The 20,389-nt window shown below is 34.7% G+C and overlaps 1 protein-coding gene across 2 annotated transcripts; it reads right to left on the bottom strand.

Moving 5' to 3' along the window:
• Positions 1–2,383: 2,383 nt before the first annotated feature.
• On the bottom strand, positions 2,384–13,939 carry LOC108992928 (germinal center kinase 1-like). Of its 2 annotated transcripts, XM_018967652.2 has the most exons (20): positions 13,308–13,939; positions 12,578–12,634; positions 11,511–11,538; positions 11,177–11,299; positions 10,409–10,520; positions 10,207–10,244; positions 10,013–10,066; positions 9,302–9,370; positions 9,015–9,131; positions 8,828–8,896; positions 6,942–7,021; positions 6,300–6,425; positions 5,952–6,225; positions 5,392–5,481; positions 5,124–5,291; positions 4,453–4,580; positions 4,236–4,365; positions 3,735–3,859; positions 3,433–3,612; positions 2,384–2,636 (listed from the first exon to the last, which is right to left on the bottom strand). In XM_018967652.2, the coding sequence occupies exons 1-20, from the start codon at positions 13,400–13,402 to the stop codon at positions 2,597–2,599; spliced, it is 2,103 nt and encodes a 700-aa protein (XP_018823197.1). In that variant the 5' UTR covers positions 13,403–13,939; the 3' UTR covers positions 2,384–2,596. The 2 variants fall into 2 exon arrangements, with proteins under 2 accessions (XP_018823197.1, XP_018823204.1); XM_018967659.2 differs by lacking the exons at positions 11,511–11,538; positions 12,578–12,634; positions 13,308–13,939 and having other exon boundaries at positions 11,173–11,284.
• Between the last annotated feature and the right edge of the window lie 6,450 nt (positions 13,940–20,389).

The following is a 20,389-nucleotide window of genomic DNA, read 5'->3' as shown; positions in this document are numbered from 1 at the left end:
TTCATAATTAAGTTTTATAAGGAAGTTCTACTATTAAAACACTGCACCGTTTGATAAGAATATACCGAAAACACTTTTAGATCCTCAATATATTGTAAGATGGTCTCATTTCATCTCAACATTTAGGCTATATTTGGGTACTGAACATTCATCAACACTTTTCAAGTATTCTCGTATTTTTAAAAATATTTCACATGTCAAACAGCTTAAAATACTCTCAATGGGACCCACAAACCCACTTCAATCTCTACTCATAAATATTCATAAACATTCTATAATACTTATCACTATTATATATAAATAAAAAATAAAATCACTATAATATTTATCATTATTAAATATAAATAAAAAATTATTATAATATATAAATAAAAAAAATCACTATAATATATAAATAAAAAATAAAATCACTATAATATATAAATAAAAAATATTTATCATTATTATATATAAATAAAAAATAAAATAGCTATAATATATAAATAAAAAATAAAATCGCTATAATATATAAATAAAAAATAAAATCACTATAATATATAAATAAAAAATAAAATCACGATAATATATAAATAAAAAATAAAATAGCTATAATATATAAATAAAAAATAAAATCACGATAATATATAAATAAAAAATAAAATCGTTATAATATTTATCACTATTAAATCACTATTAAATATAAATAAAAAATAAAATCACTATAATATATAAATAAAAAATAAAATCACTATAATATTTATCACTTTTAAATATAAAAAAAAATCATTATAATATATAAATAAATAAAAATGACTATAACATATAAATAAAAAATATTTATCACTGTTATATATAAATAAAAAATAAAATCGCTATAATATATAAATAAAAAATAAAATCACTATAATATTTATCACTATTAAATAAAAATAAAAAATAAAATCATTATAATATATAAATAAAAAATAAAATAGCTAAAATATATAAATAAAAAATAAAATAACGATAATATATAAATAAAAAATAAAATCGCTATAATATATAAATAAAAAATAAAATCGCTATAATATTTATCACTATTAAATATAAATAAAAAAATAAAATCACTATTAAATATAAATAAAAAATAAAATCAGTATAATATATAAATAAAAAATAAAATCATTATAATATATAAATAAAAAATAAAATTACTATAATATTTATCACTTTTAAATATAAAAAAAATCATTATAATATATAAATAAATAAAAATCACTATAACATATAAATAAAAAATATTTATCACTATTATATATAAATAAAAAATAAAATCGCTACAATATATAAATAAAAAATAAAATCACTATAATATATATAAAAAAATAAAATCACTATAATATTTATCACTATTAAATTAAAATAAAAAATAAAATCATTATAATATATAAATAAAAAATAAAATCACTATAATATATAAATAAAAAATAACATTACTATAATATTTATAACTATTGTATATATATAAATAAAATCATTATAATATTTATCACTATTATATATAAATTAAAAATAAAATCACTATAATATTTATCATTATCATATGTAAAAGTAAAATAAAATCACAACAATATTTATTAATATTAAAAAATCACTATAATAAAATCATTATAATATTTATTGCTAAAAATAAAATTACTATAATATTTATGAGACCCATACATTTTTCAACTACCTACTCAAAAGTCAACAACTCAACATATTTCACACATCCAAACAACTCAAAATACTCTCAATGAGACCCACAAACTCACTCCAATCTCTATTCATAACTATTCACAAGCATTCTCAATACTTCTCAACACTTCTCACTACCCAAACGTACCCTTAAACACTATAAATATAAATACTTATCAATTTCAAACTTTAAATTTTTTCATTTAATCATTATAATTTTTTTTTAAATTCTCCAACAAAACAAAAAAATTATATTTAAAAAAATTTAAAATACTCAAATAAAAATTATATTATAATAATATTTTAATTTGACATTTTTCTCTCATTTTCTAAAATTACATAAAACATATTAACTATTTAAAAGAACTTCTAAGCTCTTAAAAGCATATTTTAAATTTCCAAACTCAAATTACAAAAAGCATTAAGCCAGGGAAAACAATAACTATTATAATATTAAACAATTCTCATAAACAATTCAACTTTTAGAAATCTCAAAACAATAATAATATTAATGAGTTGAAATCTCAAAAAGTTGAATTGTTTATTATATTTTGTGTAAGAATTTGAGAAAATTATAATAATGAGATGAAACCGTTTCTGTATCCAATTGAGCCTAGATGTTCGAGAAAGCTCTTAAAAAAGATAACATCCACATTTTGGATTGGGTCATTCGTAATTATTGAAAAAAATTACAATCAATGGCGCAATAACATTACAGTTTTAATGTGATTATAGCAAACCCTTAATTATGGCGATGCCTTACTACAAAACAAAAATGTGAAAGAGAGAAGATAATCGTATAAATTTTAATAAATACACAATTTCTCACAATGATGATATCTACATAGATCAATCAGAATATATGCCTAAACAGGAAACACACTAAGACAGGCATCTTCAATTAAGCTGGGTGGAGATCCCGTGAAACTTGGCCTTGCCATCTGCATAACAAAAGAGGCCACATATTATGCACAAGCACATTCAATGTCATAAAGTAGGTGAAGTCTCCCCAAACTCAACTGGTGGATGCGAGCGCAGGGTGGAGATGGAAGGTGTAATGATCTAAGGAAAATTCAAGACACATTTGAGCTTGTATTTCAAAAAGACATCACTGTTATAGTTGGAGGTTTTTTTAGAACGACACAAATTCCAAGAACTTCTCCTTCTTAGGAATCGCGACATCCCATTTCCTAGATATATATATTTAGGACCCCATAAAAATAAATCTAAAAATTGACGTGAGTTGATGTAATATGTTAGATTGTAAAACTATTTTAAAAAAATCTAATTGTAAACGATTCTGCGCACTAATACGCGCACCCATTCAATATGATTGGTCAGAAAATAGATTTTATTGAAAACAGTGCTAATTTGAATTTAAAATATGAAGACAACAATATTAGTACGCAGATTAGTACGCAAATTTGCTTGTACATAACAAAACTAACTGCTTTTATTGTCCACCCCTCTCAAATCTCTGACATTTTTGTCAAGTTGTTCTGTTGTAGGTGCATGGCTCATGTCGCAAGTGCACGCAAGAAAGTCACAACCTTAGTACTATGGAATTGAGGTGTGACAAGGAGGGCGGCACTCACAACAGTGTCATCAGAAATTGACATGTATGTATGTACTGAGTTGGACCTAAGTCATAAGGCTATGGAGTCCCAAGATGGTTCGACAAGGCGTGAGCACTCAATATAAAAATAATACAATCAGAAGAACGATCACTTGACTAACCTCGAGAGCAGAAATCTAGCAAGTGGACTTAAATTTGCATTTGAATTAATTTCCTTGTTCTGTTGCTTTTTCTTGTTATCGTTTACTGAATTTGAACTTTGCGTTTCAAGTGTTGGCTTGACCTTGGTGAATAAGCGAGCAGCAAGCTCCTGTAGGTCTTTCAGGGAAGATTCCTTTGAACTGCACAAAAAGTTCACAAGTAAATGTTTAAACATAGCATGAAGTAAAATAATTAGGTAATAAGACACTAGGACCCGAAAGAGAATATAGAGAAGGATTCAAAGGAAGCAGAGTTTCTGAACCTTGCCAATTGCTGAAGCAACCTTCTTACAAAAACTTCACAAGATCCAGGCTTCTCGTGTTCCATATTAACGAGTGAATTTGCAATAGAACGCACAACAGAACCTTCTGGATCCTCAGCGATGGCCTACATTATAAACAAGAAGTAGGAGGTTCAAGCGTTGAACACACTAAAACTTGACAACACATGCATTGGGAAGATTGCTTACAATAGTTTAGTTTGTATGCATTGATATGACTAAAGATATTTAATAACCCCAATTTTTTTTTCTTAAATCAAAAGACTTTCCAGTCATGGTATCAGTTCATCCCCTCCTGCAGAATATTAGTTCCTTTCCACTGAAAGTTAACCATTCTCATCTGGCAAAGAATCTGCACCAAATTTAACTTCTTTGGCTGGAAAAACCGTGGCTCATTCTTTACAAATTGTGATTAGCACAAGCAAATTCACATTGCCCCACAAATAAAAAGTGACTGTTCATAGTAACCACGTGAGTGCTCACCTCTTTTAGTGAAGGAATAAGCAGAACTGACAATGGCACAGATGATGCAATTTTTACATATTCTTCGTCATCACTCTCATGCTGCGATCTTGAAAGACCTTTTCGTGCATCTAAGTATTCACGAGAATGTCTGTGGTAGAAATTGTCTGTTAAAAAAATTGTAATAACCATACCAGGACTTTTTTTTTTACTAGCACCGTGCCAGCAATGGATGTACCTATAAAAATCTGAGCTGCTTATTATCTGCTCTTTTCTGTTTTCCTGCCAATCATTATTGATCTTTCCCATTGCTGATCTCTCTCTGGCATTTCCTCTCCTCAACCCTCCTTGAAGTGCAGCCTTTGCCTACTTATACATACCAATCAAACCATTCAAAAACTTCTCTACGAAGTTTAGTAGCACATTGTGAAAAAAAAAGCTTAGTGACATCCTAGATCAGGAAAGCCATATATTATTTCAAGTTCTGCTGCTGAGCATATGAGCATAATCATCATAAAGGAAGTCAGGAACCCAAGTGGTGAAAGCATGATTCTACAGAAAAATCTAGAAATGTCAGAATAAAACGTGTTTAAAGATTATGAAGACGAGAAAAACAAAGGGAAAGAGTAATGAAATACACTTGGACATTTCGAAAATATAATTGGACAAGTTTCTGTGGTTGCTCAAGAAAATGCAATAAAGCCGATGCATGAATCAGAACAAGGTGAAGGGTGTGCTCTTGGGTTCAGGACTCACTGGCCAAGTAATTTACCAATCAAAAAGCATCTAAACTATTGTTCAGAGTATACAAAGCTTAAAAGCTAACTCTTATTTATTTATGTATATTTGCTAAGCACATTGGAAGCTAACTTATAAAAAAATTGAAGGTAGCATAGCTACTAAAACAACCTCTGCAAGGTTCATTGCACTGTCTTCAAGTGAGCCAGTGTAAGTTCTCTCTTGAATTCCCAGTTTGGATTTTGGAGTCCAAGGAGAGTCAGAATCATCATGTTGGCCCCGGAAAACTACAGTTCCACTGGAAGATGAATCTTCAAAAGCTGCATATGAGCTGCTAAACTACGCAGTACAGTGAATTCGAATTAAATGACAGGCTAGCATGGAAAAAGGAAATAGAAACTTAATTTTTCTCACAATAATAGCTGGACAGAAACGATACCAGCGTGCTTTGATCACTAAACAGGGATGACTGTGATCCCCTGGGTGAACGTATAACAACAGTTCCAGATCCACTCGCAGAAAATTCATCCTGGAGATTGAGCGGCTAAAATAACTTGAGAAGATTTGACATTGAGAGGTTTATGTGCATCAATGCAAGAAATCTATCAATTAACTTGAGACTTGGTTAGTTAAATGTTAATGTACATGGTTAAAAGGTCAGTTTTGGCAAATTTAGCTGCTCGCAAAACTTGAACAACACCAACACCTCTCCTACAAAAGTACCTTATTATTGTATTGATTTTACCATATAACATACAAACAATAGTAGACCAGGCTCCTGAATAAAGTTAAGTCTTTCAATTAGCCCAGACAAAACCTAATTCAATTGAGTATTTAAAAAAGTAACCCATAATTAACAGCTGTAATACATACATGGATTGGCCGATTTTAGCATGCTGAATGAATGGTGACTATCATAGCTTGTGCTTAAAGTATATGTATTACTTCGAGAAAAAAACAGGCAGAAGTTGAGATGAGAGTGGGGAGAAAGATGATTACATATCCATGGTAATTATCCTGATGTTCGTGGTTGAATGCTTCTCTAGCATCTTTCCTGGAGGAAGCCTCGAGTGACGCATGATTCACATTTCCAGGTGCAGAAAACCCCTGGTTACTTCTATCTGGAGTTCTTTGCGCAGTCTGAATTTGTACAGCATCTGGTCTCCTTTCTCTAGCTGGAGGTGGTCTTACAATACTCCGAACAGTTCCTGTGCTCTGTGATCCACCAATGCTGAAGTCCCATCCAGCATTTTTCAGGGGTTTCCCCTGACCACTGCAGATCAGAAAATATATCAGGATTCAAAAAAATACCAAGCAAAGCACAAGTAATCAACAGATTCAACCCACCTGGCTCGGAGAGTTTCTTCTCCTCTCAGATCTCTCATCGCCTTAACAGTATCAGATGCCTCCCCTACAGCTTCAGGTCCAATTCTAGAAATGTCTGCTTCCTTTATTTGGTATTTTGGACGCTCTCTATCAAGATAATAAAAGGCAAGACATTAACAAGAAGCAGCCTTTGCACCAAGACACTATATTAACATTTCATTGCCATGACAAACATGCTGCTGCATGCATCTCAGCAATTGCATTATGAGCAGAGGCCAAAGGTGCAGTTCAGGATGTTTAAATTTCCCCTAGACTCTTCCGAGGTCGAGCAGTCTCAATTTCACTACAGGATTTTGCGGATGAATGCTGGGCTGGGCCACCTTGAATGGTGTTTGCACATCCATATACATAGCCAGACACAAAGGTGTACAAGATGGTCAAAATCTGTGGTTCTTTTAAGTTCAAGACTCAAAAAGAAGAACTGCTCAACAAGAAGGAAATGAACTCTTAAAATAGCATAAGTGAACTTGAGTAAGGGAGCAAATAAAGGGCGCCACGTCTGGGCAGGCAGGCGGAATGGATGAGCAAAAGGTGCCATGGTCATGTTGTCTGTGTTGAACACAGATGCATGTAACTACTATCATTTCATGGATGTTCACTCACCTTATTCTCTCCAAAAGTCTCGGACTCTTCTTAGCATTTTTTATGAAACGGTGTTTGAGAAGTTCCTTTGCAGTTGGTCTCTGCATTTGATTAAAAGAATATAATAAGAAACACAACAGAGCTCAATAAAAGCTAATATATGTTGTGAAAGAAGACAATGCATTTTATAACTTCTAGTCAAGAATGCGTTAAATGTGAGAACCATAGCCTCAAAGAAACTTGCCAAACTTGCATTATTTACTAGATAAATGTCTTGCAATACAATGCAAAAAGAATATGCCAACAAAGATTTCTATACGCATTGTTCTACCTATTCCATCAAATGATACAGCAATTCAAAAATGACAGATTATGTCGATGATCTTGATAGAGGGAGGTCTCTTACAAGATATTGTTCACTCTCTTGGGTTGCTCTATTAGATGGAAAACTACCAAACATTCTATAGCAACTTTGACTGCTATAGAGACAGAGTATGTGGCAGCGATAGAGTAGATGGAAAGGGTCATTTGGTTGAGAGGATTGGCCTCTGAACTTGGCTTACAACTAGATGTAATTATGTGTTGGGATAGCGAGAATGCCATAAATCTTATGCAAGAGGACCTAACATATTTACAAGACGCTACTTCACTCGTGAAGTTGTCTTGGGAAAACATTACAGTAAACCAAATTTTTATTATGGATATATTGACTAAACTAGTGCTTGTGCCCAAGTTCAAGCATTGTTTGGACTTGATTGTTGTTTACAGTTTATGACTGCTTATAGAGGCTTTGATGGACATGAATAAATTCTTTTTCTGAGTCTTAATCCATCTCAAGCAAAGGTGGAGATATGCTAATGTGGCTTCGAACTGCGCTCACGTCACTGAAGTTGAATGGGATTTGAATTACTATCCCAGTGGCTTCTAAAGCTAAGAAAATAAACCCATATACAACTTTCCCAATCTTAAATCAATTAAAGCATCTGAAATGCCTGCAACACAATAGAAGTTAAGATACTGAGATAGTCCAAATAGAAATATATGATGCTCAACAGATGCTCCCAGCTATTGACCTTAACGGAATGGGTCTTGTACTGGGTAATCTAGAGGGGAGACTGGAACTTGATCGAACATTCTCCAGATGTTCTTTATCCTCAATATAAATATGCATTCAATCAAATGACCATAATCAAGTATATTAAACAAATAGATTCTCTACTTACAAGAAAGAAAAGTTCTAATACATCCTCCAGCACCAAAGTATTGACCCTAATTACCAGCCCAATTGGAGGCATAAGTACCATTTGAAATACATGCACTTACTGCTCAGAAAAAATCAAAGCCATGCACTCACTACGTGGTCATTTGTGGCTCTATTATTCACTGTAATGCCCCAATGGAAGGCCCAAACCACATGGCCTATACTCCAAAAAGACTAGTCAATGATACAATTAGAGCCCCATTGGAACCTTATAAAGAGCAAGAACTTCTCATTTCCCAAGCAATGTAGGATCCCATACACCACCTACCCTTATCCATATCATATGGGGTATCACAATCTACCCCCCTTAAATTCTCGACGTCCTCGTCGGGCCTGTCCATTGTAGGTGGCACGGCTCAAGTCCCATATTTCTAGTTGGGATAGGCTCTGATACCATTTGTAACGCCCCAATGGAAGGCCCAAACCACATGGCCTATACTCCAAAATGACTAGTCAATGATACAATTAGAGCCCCATTGGAACCTTATAAAGAGCAAGAACTTCTCCTTTCCCAAGCAATGTGGGATCCCATACACCACCTACCCTTATCCATATCATATGGGGTATCACATTCACACACCTACAGTATCAGAAGCGAAATAAAATGAAGATAGAGGGAGGTACTTGGAAGGGTGTAATCACTTGCCTCTGCAGGCACTTTCTTTAAACACAATGCAACAAATTCTTTCATTGGACGGGAGAAATGATCATCCAGCTGCACGAAAACACATCACGATTCCTTTAAAATATGAAGAATGATGTTTCCATCAGGAAAAAAGATATCAGTACTCTACAATCTTTACCCAGAATTAGCACTGACATCAATAACAAACCTGTGGTGGATTTTCTCGAGGAATGATAAAAAGAACCCTCATAGGGTGAAGATCTGCAAGTGGAGGTTCCCCTTTGGCCATCTCAATTGCAGTTATCCCCAAAGACCAGATATCTGCCTGCATCAATAAGAGGGTGCCAGCATAACAATGTTCAAAGCCTCAACGAGCTGACATGAAGACAGATTGGGGTGAAAAAGGGAAGCAAGCAGTGGGGGTGGCAGTGAAAGAGCGGTAACACAAATCACAATCTCCAAAAATAAAGATTGAAACACTGCTTTGAGAGATACCTTCTCATTGTAACCTTCTGAATTCTGAATGACTTCTGGCGCCATCCAGAAAGGTGTTCCTACAAAAGTCTGTCATTGTTAAACAAATTAGTGCATCCTCAAGAAATGACAAAAACCGAAAGACCATATTGAGCACTTATAAAAAAGATACATTTCATATGAATCAAGTTTCTCTCACCCACTACCCCCACCCTTCTCCTCCTTCATAAGAAGAGAAAAAAAATAGCCAAGAATGCTGTTGTCCCATGATGCAATGACACTAGGAGATGAATAACTTGACAGGTACCAACAGCACTAGGCAGTCAAGGAGAAAGCAATTATCTGGTTGTTCCACAATGTGTCTCACCCCTCAACACCAGAGGAGGCAAACCGTGACCATTAGCGGATATATTATGTGCCCATCTGCCCTCACGCCTCCCCCCAACCCTCTCTTCCTCCTCCTCCAGCCCAGCCCATGGGAAAGAAGCAAATAATTACGATACGACAGAATGAAGCATTTCTGAAACGCTATCTAACAATAGCCTCAGGAAGCACTCTGTTGACGAAAAATCAGCAACACTCTGCTAATGAAAACTCAGCAATGCGCTCACGGCAGAGAGGAAAAAAAAAACATTGGTCACGAAACAAGGGGCCTCAACCAACTTTGTAAATGGAAAATAGAGCAATACATCCTACTTTGATTAGCAATTTATCCTCAACAAAATAGAGTACCTTTCTTCTTGATATAGTCCTTGTTAATTGTGCAGAAACCCCAAAATCTGCAACCTGTGACAAGTCACACACTGAATGCAGAAGACCAGAAGCAAATCTATGTAACTCAACCCATATTATCTATATTCTTCCAGTTAGTCAGCCTCTATATAGAATTATGCCAATTGTAGCCCTCATGAGTATAAAAGTTATACCTTAACATCACCATTCTCAGTCAACAAAATGTTTGCCGCTGCAAAAGTTATAATATCAGGCCATCATGACAAGAGAATTAAAAAATGCAGAGTGAAAGAAAAAATGCTTTGAACACAAAAAAAAAATGTATAAATCTTGAAGAAAAAATAGGGAATTTCGCAGGATTTGCATATGGATGTTCAAGTAAGGAGGCAAGAAAACCTTTAATATCACGGTGGATTTTTCCTTCATTGTGCAGATACTCAATTGCATGCAGCAAGTCACGAAATATACAAGCAATTGACATTTCATCCAGTGGTGGGCCTGATTGGAGCTGCAGAAGCAAATCTCTGTTAGCTCTCAAGAAGAGTGTATGAAATATGTCATTTTTTAAAAGATAATGGATATTTCAATTGACGAAAGGAGCAGCATCAAGAATACAATTATCATACAAGAGGACATATACGAAATGTAGAAAATTATGTTTAAACATGCATATGTAGCTAAGAACTTGTTTGCATTAGTCAAACAATCAGTAAAATGACTACGCATACCTAAAGATACTACAGTGTTTTTTTTCAATCTAAAGCCATAGAAGACGAAGGGCAGAAAGACAAGTACCTATGAAAAGGTGCATTAGTCTATCAACTTTCGACCAAAGTTAGCATAGCATACGGAGCAACTGTTCTATAATCTGCTCTGCTATTTTATTTCTCAAAGGGAACAATCCTCCAAGTCTAAATGGGCTTTGATATTGCTTTAAAAGGAGGCAATAGATGCTTAGTTTTATTTTTTTGAAGTACAATAGATGCTTTATTACAAGACCCAAAATACAAAACCAACCAATTACAAAGGAAATACCATTTTATTTCAGGTTGCAAAGTAAAAGAGAGAAAGATCTCACCACAAAACTCAAATCCTTAAATGAAAACAAAACTTCAAATCATCATGCAATGAACATGCAGAAGAAAGTCAATAGAAGTAACCTACTAGGTCAGCAACAGAGCCACCGGCCATGTATTCCATTATAATCCAGAGCTTAGTCTGGTGGAGATAGGAACCATAATACTCAGTGATATATAGAGATCGACATTGTGACAAAACAGAAATTTCCTGTCATTAAAATAAGATAGATGAGCAACATAATTTTCAATTTAAGGCAGATTTGAGCCAATGAGTTGTTGCGCAAATGGAATATCCTCACGTCATAAGAACAGAGTGAAAGGTGCAGCTGTGGTTTCAAGACCCACCAGATGCGTGTGTAACTAACTAATAAAAAAATGATAGATTTGATCAACTAGCAGAACAAATTGTGAAGTAATACCTTCTGAATGTCCTCAATTTCATCCTCCCTGCAGAAGACAATTCCAAACTAGTTTTCGTCATTGCTCACTAAAAATGAGTCGGAAGATAAGAATTGAGTAATTGTTATGCTGTAAGTTGGAAAGTGCTCACTTGCTAACAAATTCACACAGCAAAACAATGAAGCAAAGAAAAAGGTAACATGTCATATGCAGGTTACTGGCATATTTTAAATATGTATTTAAATGCACATAATTAAGACATGAACCTTATAAAATCTCTCCAAGTTCCCCAGGTTGGTATATAAGCAACAATGCATGTTGAATTTATCTAATACCTACCTCCTAGGACACGAGGATACTGATACATTGTTAAAGATTCTGGCTGGTCTTCTTTAGTATTGGGTATTGAATCGGGAGCATAACTCATCCAAAAGTTTTATTAGACAAATGGCACTTGAACATGTTTTTTTGGGAAAGTGATTAAAATAATTTTAGTTTGACAAGGGCATTGGATGATCCCGAGCATTTTCTCCTAAATTTTGTGCTATTCAAAGAGTGTATATCAGAAGAAGAAACAGCCCCCAAAAAGAAGGGGGATCAAGGCTATGATTAGTTCCAAAAACTTTTTACATTTTTTTAATTTCAATTTCAATCCAAGCATCCTTTGAGTTTCTATTCCTATTTCTCAAAAAAATCACATCTAATCATTTGGTTAAGTTTTCATAAAAAATATAAAATAAACACACAAACTAAAACAACTTTCACAAAACCCCCCCAAAAACTACCTCTCAAAAAATTATCCAAATAACTTTTTCAATTCTACCTACCTACTTTCACAAACCCCAATACAAAATACATCTCAAAAAGTTTTTACCCATTCTATCAACCCACTTTACAAAACCCAATACAAAACATTTAAAAATTGCTTCCAAGAATTCTAGTTTATGTCCGTAAATTTTCACTTACAAAGCATGCCCTAAAGTTGTTCAAAAATGAAGAGAAAAAAATCTCAGTAAGAGCAGGTTTCTGATGCTGAAAAGTGAATCTAAAAACTTCAGAACAGATATGTGGGAAGCTATCTACTTACGACTCTTCCAAATCAATTACTTTGATAGCTACTTCTTTGTTATACTCCTTATCAAACCTGCAAAGTAGGAAGGCATCAGTGTCATCAGTATAGTGTGTAAATCTTCATCCGATAATGATGATAGAACTTTATTCACCAACTTATATAAGCATTATATTTTACTAGGTTGACTTCAATCTGTACATGAAGCAATCGTGATCAATCACCCATTACAATCTAAGCTATCATGGTAATCCATCAAAATTATGGCATGAGTTAACATCTGACGGGCCACAGTGTCAAACAAATGTGCACTACTAAAATGAAATAGAATCTACCAGTGCTTCGAATATAAAACAAAATGTGCATTCTCCAACTTGATCAATTAAAACAGCGTAATCTAATATTAGAAGCATAATCACAAACAAGAAGGCTGCACACAGGAAGCTGACCGTCCACATGAACTGATGGCATTGCATAAATAGTAAACCTAGAGGTCCATGGTTCAAAGACCGTCGTTTTCTTGGGGGCTGGAAGTCAGAACCCACTGCGATCGACTAATGAATTTTGTGTAATAAAGAGATTATTCATTGTTCTGTAGCATCTCCAATAATAAGAGAAAGTGAGGGAATACCGATCATTAACATGGGCTTTGCTTTGACAACTAATTAATCATAAAGTGTAAATAAGGAAGCAAATGATATTACAGTAAAGTGCAAATAAGAAGAAGGATGACATCAATCAGACTTACCCTTTATAGACATCGCCAAATGATCCTTTCCCAATCAGCTCCAATGAACTAAATCTTGATCCTGCAGCCTCTACTAACACTGCAGCATCGGCCATTTTGACAAGGAAATCCTTTCTCTCGTCACTCGCTTTCTACATAAATCCAAAACACTAAACCGAACAATACTTGGAAACAAACTCAAGCCGAATACCTCCACATTCCCACATTCTTCAAAACCTACTACCAATTCACTATTCGAAATTCACAAAACACCAGTTTGGTAATTCATAAACCAGAATATTTTCTGAAAATACCAAATCTGAAAATGCCACGTGTAAGCAAGCACCAAATCAATCAGCCCATGAACTCTCCCACGATCTTATACAAATCACACGTTAAGTCTCATGCCTCACATAATAAAGAAATCTGAAGAACAACACAATGCAAAGAAGCTCTTGGACTCAAAGCAAAGCACATGGGTCTGACATGATTTTCCAATCCTTGTTACGTAACGTGGGATAACGACAGAGTGACTGCCCAGCAGAATTGAATTTTTGGGGACAAAATACACGCACAGAAATTCCATCAAAGGAAAGCGAAACGACAACATACGCGCTAGCCAACTCTAATGACATTCAGCGCGATTAAAAAACATACGAAGAGATTGGGAAACGGAACGCTCGCAATCCCACATCGATACAAAACCTCAAAATTTAACGCTATATAACCTTTTTTTTTTTTTTTTTCAGATAATCTTCTAATTAATTTTTTAAAATTTAATTTAATAATAGCTGTAACTCTATCATTTTACATTTATTTAATTCGAAAGTATATTTGGATGATGCTACATGGTTATCTGAAATTTATTGATCAGATGGTTCTCTTAACGTAGCACCACTATGCGATGCAATGTGGTTTATTAAAAGAATCTAAAACAAAAACATAAAATGAATAGGAAGAATCTAGAGCTTAATTAGTGTTTTTTTTTTTTTTATATTTTTGGTCGCACTTTTTGTTTGAATATATTTTTTATTTTTTTAATAAATTATACGTTGTGGTGCCATGTCAAGAGAGTCATTTGAAGTGTAAGTTTTAAATAACCCACTGGCAATACTCATATTTGGATAGTTGATGAGAAAATTATGGCAAAAATGTCTTCTAAAATTGATAGAGATGAACATATTGACAAATACAAATAGGCATAAGCAATACGTGTTGGACATCATTTCACTATTATTGCAATATCAACTTCAACAACTAATCCCAAAATAAAAATGATTAGAAAACAAATTTATTTATATAAATATTCTTCATTATTGATAATAAATAATGATAAAACAGGTACATGAATTGACTAGTTATACTTGAAAGTTACATTTGTCTTTCCCTCCTTATAATAAATTCATGAGCTTTGTTGTGTACATATAAATCCACGCTGCATGTGTCACGTAATTAATTTCATGCATTCACAAGTTATACTTGAAAGTTACATTTGTCTTTCCCTCCTTATAATTAATTCACGAGATAAATTAAATTGCAGGTCGTTCATGTGCAGATGTACGAAGTTCTTCTTACACGTGAAGTTTATCATTACCGTTTTGATACGTAACCTTATCGTTCAAACTTCAACTCAGAGGAGGTGTACGTATCAAGTATCAACCCAAAAATTAATAATTCATTAAATAACTCGTGACAAGGACAGAAACCAAAGAAAAATCATAAATTTATTATTAATTCACAATTCTATTAAAATTTATTTTTTATAAAATACTTTGATTACATTAATTATAATAAAATTAATTATAAAAAATTTATAAATATATCATTATTTAATAAAACAAATTATGCCATTATTTTAAGAGTTCTTCTACCGATTACTAGCACACCTTAGCTGTATTTTTTTTTAAATTTTCTCCTAATCGCTCGTTTGCTAACTAAAGGTGTGTTTTGGTCTAATTTGAAATTTTCTCAAGCCCTCCATTCAAAAATTCCTCCGCCCCCCAGCACGTGCCAACACCCTTCGTGTGCGCTCCACTGCACCGTGCATCCTCCACCGTGTTCTCTCTGAACTGCCGATGACCTCTCTCAAGGAATTGTCCACGACTACCCTCCTGTTCTGTGAGATTTCTAATTTTGTATGTGTTTTTAATTCCATGTTATTTTAATTAATGTGTTATTTTAATTATATTGTTTGTGTTTTTTTATTTATGGTATTTTATTTTTTTATATTGGTGTATTTTCAGTTTGGACCTTTGAATTTGTAGTGTTTTTATTTTTTTGGTGGGCTCTGTGTGTGTGTGTTTCTCTTTTTGGGTCGTGAGTGTGTGAGTTGGGAAAGCCATATCTAGCCCAAACCGTGTGATTGTTTTTAAAATCCCAATTGTGTGACTGCTAAGCCCAACCCGTATGCCTGGCGAGCCCAACCTGTATGCCTGGTGAGCCCAACCCGTGCCGTGTGAACCCAACCCCTCACTTATCTATACGGCGCCGTTTGGGTCAAGGAAGATTAGGGTTTCATCTCTTTCCCTTTGGCGCCGCACATCACTTCTCCTATCTTCTTCTTCTTCCTTCTTCTTCTTCTTCTTCTTCCTTCGAGCTCCTTCCTCCACGCAGCAGTTGCCGATGCCAAGTTTAGTTTAGTCACACAACTCAACTGCAAGCCGCCACCTCCATCTTGCTCCTTCCTCTCCGTGTCGTTTGGCATGAACCCCGAAGGCTCACTGTCAAGCCGTGGCTTCGCACGGCCACCACCACCTTCCACCTCGAGCTTCCATGGCTTCTCCGTGTCCATCCTTCCTTTGTTGTCGCGACCCGCACTGCCACGCATGGCTTGAGCTGCCGTTTTTTCTTCTTCCACCCGTGCGACACGCAAGCCTCTCGAACCGCCACATTTGGCCTATAAATAGGCCACGGCTTCTTCAACAAACCTTCCGAGTTTCTCTTCCTCCCACTCTTAGCTAAACCATTTTCATCTCTAAAGTGTTTAGTGTTTTTGTTTGTGAGTTTGTGAGTGAATCTGAGTGATTGTGTAGTGTTTGTCGTGTCCTATTTTGTCTTTAGAAGTCGAAATTCCCTCGATTTCTTGGTGAAATTGTTGGTTTGTTTGTGTTGAGTTTTCATCCACTTGTGTTTTGACCAACCCGTGAGTTGAGCGGCCTGTTTGGAAATGTTCTGCCGTGAGCTCCGCCGTGTGCCGCCGCTTTTGGCAACACTTCCTTCCGCTTGATCTTCCAGATTTATTCCCTTTTCTTGTATGTAATTTTTCAATTTTAAATAATATTATTGTATTTGTCCTTCATAAATTGTTGATTGTATTGGTCTATTGGAAATTGGGCCTTGGGCCGTTAAAATGTTGGGTTGTGTTTATGGTTGGATTTGGTGTTGGGCCTTGGGCCGGATTGGAGGATGTGATACGCGTGTAGCTGTGAAACTGTATTTCTGTATTTATTGAGATTTTGTAAAAGAAATATTTAAATGTGTATTTCCAATAAATTGTGAAATATATATTTATCGTTTTATTAAATTGTGAGGTGATGTCACGTTGTCTGTTGGAAACTGAGACTGTTGTTATTAATTGTGAGGGTGCGTGTGTATCACGACCCCAAGTCGAGATGGGGCATTATCTCGGTGGAGCTCCTCTGGTCACTCGGGAGCGTAAGACTGACGTGACGTCCCCTGAGTTGTCGCAGGGCGACGATGGGAACAGACGAGACGGTAACGCTCTTGTACCGATTCTATGACCTTTTGGCTAGCGAGGTTAGAGGATGCTTGGCCATGTACGCGCTGGGTGCGGAACTGGGCATCGCTTGTTACGAAGTCTCATGCACGGACGTTATCCGTGATGTGATGATGAGATCCAGGTCGTGCGGACGGTCCATAAGGGAGACTGTGGTGCATGCTTATTAATTAATGGTTATGATTGGACCAAAAATGAGATTTTTAGCGTGAGTGGTTAAAAATTGTATTTTTGGAAAAAAGAACATATGGTGTTGTTTTATCTGAATTATGTCCGTATGGGGACGCGTGTTATTTTTATATATATCTTGGATGTCATTTTTGGTTAATTACTTGTTGAGATGTCATAATCTCATTGTGGTGTTTTACTCTACAGTTCAGTTTTATGGTGCCGTAGAGTCTGACGCAGAGCCCGAGGGATCAACTCCGCCGAAGGTTTGAGTTGCTGAGAAATTGTTCAGCGTTATGAGATTTGTTTCCCTTATGCTATTTCATGTTTTTAATTTATATGTCGGATGTCTGTTTAAATCCTTGTAAAGTTATTTTTATGTTTTTGAACAATTCTAGTACTTAATAAAGAAATACATTTTATTTCCCCGCTGCGAAGACTTATTTTGTACACTTATTGCATGATGTACACACTCTTTGCACTATCGTTGGGGTGCATGATCCGTGTGGTCATCATCTAGGTGTCACGAACTCCACAAAAATAACACGTGGGGGTTGGGGGCGCCACATGTTCTCTCAAATTTTGTAGTCCAGCTTTCTCTTTCTCTCAAGGTATTGTCCAAAATCTCTTTTAGTTAACTTTTGCTTTAAAGATTTGTTCTTTTATGAGAACTATGCCCCTAAAGATAATTTATTTATGAAGCTTATGTTAGGTTTACAGGTAAAATCAATATTTGTTAGATCTACGAATTTGTTCTTGGTAGATGCCTTTGTTCTTTGTTCTTGTGTGAGACCAGCTAAGAATCATAATTTTTCTTTGTTCTTTTTCTCAGTTTACTCATGCGTAATTTTTCTTTCATTATCATTATTTTGCAATTTGGTCTCTAATTTTTGTGTTTGAGTTAGTCTTGCGTTTAATTGGTCTAGCTATATGTAAAAATCCATCACGGGCACATTTAAAAGATGAAAAAAATTTAAGTATATTGAGATTTTAAAGATCTAGAGACCATAACCTCCCTGCCCCTCACCCTCTTGCCTACTTTGCCATTGATCACGAGACATGTTGGAATTTGAGTGACGATCCCAGCCTCTATCTCGTTGCTTCCCATAGAGTAGAAACTGATTTCTATACAATCTTTCAATGTATTGTGATATACTTGTCTTTCCTACCCTACATACTTGATATTACTCTTCCGAATTCAGTTGTCACTCAGAGTTCTCATGGCTTTCCATTCACAGTGATACATCATATAGGAAATTATAATTCCGCCTCTTGATACCCTACACACTTCCAATCAATCATTTGGGATTTTATGATCACATTATTTATCATGAATTTGGAATTTTATGATCACATTTTTTATATCGTAAAATATTCAAATCAACCATTTTTTGTTATCTTTGTTCTAATTACCCTCAATGGAACCCAACATGCATATCAACTTAATAGTCATTTTCAATCCATTCCACTTTTAAAAAATGGGGAAAATTTCAAGAAAACAAAGAACTCGTGGTGTACTGGAGACAGAACAATTAATAGAAAAGGGAAACAAAAAGGGAGGAGTTATGAGGCACCTGTGAATTTACATGAAAGTAAAGAAGACAGAGTCACAAACAATGATCATGTATAATTTGTGTTTCTGCATCTAATCAAATCATGGATCAAGAAGATGAAATATTGGTACAAATATATCTTGTCTCAGATAAAATCATCATGCCTATTAATTGGGCTCTTGCTTATTCTTATAATCAATAAAATTGTATTTACTGAAAAAAAAAAAGATCGTCCTACTATTGTACTTCCTTTCAATTTGTTGGTTAGTTAATTTTGTTTTTGGTGAATATTCAATGCAGTGTAAGGTGTGCATGCAGACATTTATGTGCACCACTACGAAGGTGAAGTGCAGGGAGCATGCGGAAGGAAAGCACCCCAAATCTGATGTTTATACTTGCTTCCCTTATCTCAACAAATAAATGAATGTGGAGATGGATTGAGAGTATCATCGTCATATATGTAAATCTTTCTATTATGATGTGCTTATATCGTGGTTGCTTTATGTATGTTGTGGTACTGTCTGTTTGAGAGAGGGAGAGGGAGAGGGAGAGGGAGAGTCGTGTATACTTGTTCTTTGTTCAAGTGGAACTTAGTGTTCAATTATAATGAATATTGATGCCATTGGTGATGCAAGCTTATTTAATTGTGATGAAAAATGCATTGATCATGAAAACTTGGCAGAGTCATTTTAATCATTTTCAATAACTAAGAAACCGATCTAGACATTTCCTGTATGAGAAATATTTTCATGTTAAAATTTGTCATTCCCAAACACAATTGCCATGTGGCATGTTTTACGGCTTATTTTAAGTCATCAATGTATGAAAATTACTTAAAATATCACAAAAATAAGTGCAACGAAGGATGATAAGATCTAGGATGAGAAAAATATTGCCCTTCCAATAGTGAAACAAGGTTGCCAAATTGTTGCTTATGATTAATCACTTAGATGGGTCATACATGATGGAGTTTTCATGCGAGCTGCCCCAAGCTTGACTTTCTCTTGACTTGTCATATTTTAGTGTATTTCATAGATCATCAATTGCCTCGTATATATGAGAAACATCAATTCGGAAAGTCTTCATATCTCATAATCTTGGCCATTCTTATCTTGGCCCTGGGCAAGGGTAGTTGTAATAGAGGATATCTATCCAGCTTCACCACTAGACTTGATGTGTTAATGTTACTCACTAATCAAGGACAGTCATGGATGGCATTGAAGTACATAATTGAAAATTTCACAAAGTTTCATTTAACTAAACATTAGTCTTCGCATTAAGAACCCACACACAAAATTGACTGCCCACATTCAATGAGAGGGAGCCATAAAATTTTTTAGGGTTTACAATACATATTCCAAATAGCATGGCCTCTTGTTTGTTTACACACAAGACTCCATGGGATCAAACTACGGTGTGCACATCCTACCACTTTCTGTTGCCCTCACCTAAGAGAAACATGGATGTGCCTGCACCACTAATATCAGAGTGACAACATTTTAGTATGCCCTAGAATAACACTGAGATACTTGAGTCATCAACACAAAATTAGCACACGAACTCTGTATTATCATTTTTTTTTTTTGGGAGGGGGGGATAGAGAGATGAAAACTGAGTTGCATGTCAGGGAAAGCACAGTCTGAAGG

The sequence above is a fragment of the Juglans regia genome, chromosome 9 (assembly GCF_001411555.2).
Source record: "Juglans regia cultivar Chandler chromosome 9, Walnut 2.0, whole genome shotgun sequence".
In the NCBI taxonomy this organism is placed as follows: Eukaryota; Viridiplantae; Streptophyta; class Magnoliopsida; order Fagales; family Juglandaceae; genus Juglans; species Juglans regia.
This window is presented reverse-complemented; position numbering and strand designations above follow the sequence as displayed.

What these genes read in the sequence shown, in the direction of transcription:
- LOC108992928 (XM_018967652.2), bottom strand. Translation starts at nt 13,402, where the DNA reads ATGGCCGATGCTGCAGTGTTAGTAGAGGCTGCAGGATCAAGATTTAGT. An exon ending in AATCCACCGTGATATTAAAG is followed by an intron (nt 10,245 to 10,408) that starts GTTTTCTTGCCT and finishes TAACTTTTGCAG; the next exon opens with CGGCAAACATTTTGTTGACT. An exon ending in TTATTCCTTCACTAAAAGAG is followed by an intron (nt 3,860 to 4,235) that starts GTGAGCACTCAC and finishes TTTATAATGTAG; the next exon opens with GCCATCGCTGAGGATCCAGA.